Source organism: Sinocyclocheilus rhinocerous, unplaced genomic scaffold (genome assembly GCF_001515625.1).
Source record: "Sinocyclocheilus rhinocerous isolate Xijiao unplaced genomic scaffold, SAMN03320098_v1.1 scaffold1069, whole genome shotgun sequence".
Lineage (NCBI taxonomy): Eukaryota > Metazoa > Chordata > Actinopteri > Cypriniformes > Cyprinidae > Sinocyclocheilus > Sinocyclocheilus rhinocerous.
The window spans coordinates 913,140-916,419 of record NW_015635541.1 but is presented as its reverse complement, the minus strand read 5'-3'; the positions used below and the strand labels follow the sequence as shown (position 1 = coordinate 916,419).

Here is a 3,280-nt window from a genome sequence, read left to right as displayed (position 1 = left end):
CTTAGCAATGCATATTACTAATCAAAAATGAAGTTTTAATATATTTACAGTAGGAAATTTACTAAATATCTTCATGGAACATGATCTTTACTTAATATCCTAATGATTTTTGGCATAAAAGAAAAATCAATAATTTTGACCCATACAATGTATTTTTTGCTATTGCTACAAATATACCCATGCAACTTAAGACTGGTTTTGTGGTCCAGGGTAACATATGCTAATAAAGAACCTTTATTTTTAGTATTCCTATAATCATCTTACAGTAGCAAAGAGTCATGTCATAACTAAATTATATGTTACTTATAAATGGGCTTTATTTATTAAAAATATTTTGTTACTTGCATTAAAAATAGGGCAATGTACATGCTGTAAAAATGAAGAGTATGAGCTTGTTAATCTTCCACCTGCGTGCATACACAGAATGCTGTATTGGTAATATTACTGACTAATATCAGAATTGGCATCTTATATCAGTTTTCACAATCCTTTCAATTAAAAAAAGGATGAACCAATTTTATTGTAAGAAGTCTTCATCGTGTACTATATGCACAAAGACTGAATCAGTCAGTGATGAAGAGAAGGGAATTCTTCATGCAGGCAGAGGATCAAGTGAGAAAGATCTCCTCTGATCTGAGGCGTGAGATCGTTGATCTGGGGGGTGCAGAGAACATTATTGAGCTGCGTATGAAGAAGAAGATCAGGAACAAGACCGCAGCTCCCAAAGACCCAATGGATGTTCCTGTGGTGAGAAAAAACCATGTGCCTTTTTTTTATTATCATTATGTGACTTTGAATATTGCATATATTATAAGTCTTATAGTATATTATAAGTCTTATGGTTATTTTATTTATGTATTTTTTGATTTTTTGATTAAGCATCAAAATTAATCTCTGGTGTTTATCAGGGACTTGTGGAACAGGATGAGTTTTTAAAAGCAGCAGCTCAGGGAAAGATGGAAGTAGTTGAGAAATTTCTGGAAGATGGAGGAGATACAAACATCTGTGATAAGGTGCAATATGTCCAGTGTCATGTTCTATCCAATGATATTTTAGTATCAATATATTATAGTTTTTTTAATTTAGTTTTTTATTTTAAATTTAGTTAAGGCTTTGGTAATTTTAGTTTTTGTCTTTTTTTTTTTTCAAAATGTCTATAGTTTTTATTTATTTATTTATTTTCAATTTGAGTTATTTTAGTACATTAAAAAAATATTTGAGTTAATATTAATTTCAAGTAACACATTTTTTATGGTTTTAGTTTTAGTTAACTGTAATAACTCTATTTCTCTTCCTCTGTGACACAGTTGCTCATACAACTGTTTTGTCTTAGTTCAAGAAAACAGCGCTGCATCTGGCTGCTTTGGAAAATCATGCTAAAATAGTGGAAAAATTACTGGACAAAGGTGCTGATATCAACTTTAAAGACAGGGTGAGATCAATATATAAGTGTTGGTAAAGTGAATTCATTGTTGAAATTATGTTGTGATTGTACTGATTTGCTTTTGTTGCCCTCGGTTTAGCTGGACTGCAGGGCTGTACATTGGGCTTGCAGAGGTGGAAGTCTCTCAGCACTGAAAGTTCTTCAGGACAGGGGAGCTGGCATCAATGCCAGAGACAAAGTACTGCAAAATACTGAAAAGTATATAAAAATAAGCTGTATGTGTAGTATTAGAAAATCTCATAATTCTCTCCCATACAGCTGCTTAGCTCACCTTTGCATGTGGCCACACGGACAGGTCACAGTCACGTGGTCCAACATCTTCTAACCAGTGGAATCAATATTAATGCCAAAGATTGGGTAACAGATGAATAATTCATGAGGAAAACACAGTTGTACTCAACATGCAGATTATAATTCAATCAAAATATTTAAGAAGGTTTCCTTTTTTTAAAGGAAGGAGACACGGCACTGCATGATGCTGTCAGATTAAATCGGTATTAAAATTGTTAAACTCCTTATACTGGCAGGAGCCGATATGCAGATCAAGAATGCTGTAAGTACTACAGATTAGGATGAGAAAAAAATATTCATCTATTATAAAAAATTTGGAAACAGCTGGATATAAATAATTCATTTTCTTGTTTTTAGGAGGGCATTACAGCCACAGAACAGGTGAAGCAATGGCAGTTTGACACAAAGGAGACACTGGATAAACTAGAACAGATGAGAGAGGTTGGTCTGGCCTGACAGACACATGGAGATGCATTGGATTCATTAGAGCATCTGTGAACAGGTGCATGGCTGGAGAACAATACCACCTCTGTCTGAGTAACTATTTACTTTTTGTGTTAATTAGTGCTGAAAGGTGCCTGTCCTCACCAATTCATTAGTATACTCGATGAATGAGCTTTTATTAATCTATATAAAAATGAGGCTTATAATGTGTATTTTTTCTATATAAATAGCAGCATAGTAATAAATTGATCAGATCAGTATTGTAACGAAGGAGGCGTGACAACGGAGTGGGGATACATTTGCAAGCTTTATTAAAAGAGAGTGTGGTCGAAACAGGCAGGGTCCAGAAACAACAAACAGTAACAGCAGAGACAAGGCAAAAGAGAATCAGTGTATCATTCGTTCATTTGTTTTTTAATTTAATATTGAAAGTAGAAAAATGAAAAAAATGCTTTTTTTCTGTTTTTTTCCAAAAAACGAAAAACAAGAATTCAGCTTAAATTTTCGTTTTTCTTTCAGGGATAGAAAAATGAATAAACAGCTTGAATATTCGATTTCTACACGTGGGAATTAAACGCCCCTTTCTGGTGATTGGTCAGCCGAAGATCAAACCGTGCCGTCATCAGTTCTTCCGCAGTTCCATGCAGCAGAATAATAGTCCTCAGCTGCTGCAGGTGTACGGATTCTTAACGCATTTATTGCAACTACATTTCATGTTTTTTCATCAAACAAACAGACCAATAAATAGCTCGACACAACTCATACTGGGTCAGAGTCTAGACAGGGCTTTCTTCTGTGTAGATATAAATTCTATTCTTTGCATCAGCTGGGCATGGCAGGGTATGATATGACAGCTGTCATAGCCTACTCTGCTCACCCAGTAAGTCTGTTTGTTTAATTAAGAAATTAATGAATGAATTATTTTCAAAATAAATATTTTAACCCTAAGACAAAAAGTAAAGAATAATAAATTGGCTTGGGTATATATTTAGGCCTACAATGTTCACGCAAGAACTGTCATTCTGACTGACAACCGGAGAACAACAGATATTAAATAGCCTACTGTTAGAGTTTTATAATGTAGTCTTGTGTTTTATTAAA

At 33.9% G+C, this 3,280-nt stretch overlaps 1 protein-coding gene across 1 annotated transcript; it reads left to right on the top strand.

Moving 5' to 3' along the window:
* Nucleotides 1–383: 383 nt before the first annotated feature.
* LOC107747258 (ankyrin repeat domain-containing protein 2-like) lies at nucleotides 384–2,232 on the top strand. The gene is given in 8 exon segments (XM_016561711.1): nucleotides 384–762; nucleotides 909–1,013; nucleotides 1,334–1,432; nucleotides 1,524–1,622; nucleotides 1,703–1,801; nucleotides 1,898–1,942; nucleotides 1,944–1,997; nucleotides 2,093–2,232. Coding segments are annotated over 8 exon segments (789 nt in total). The 5' UTR covers nucleotides 384–573; the 3' UTR covers nucleotides 2,192–2,232.
* Nucleotides 2,233–3,280: the final 1,048 nt, after the last annotated feature.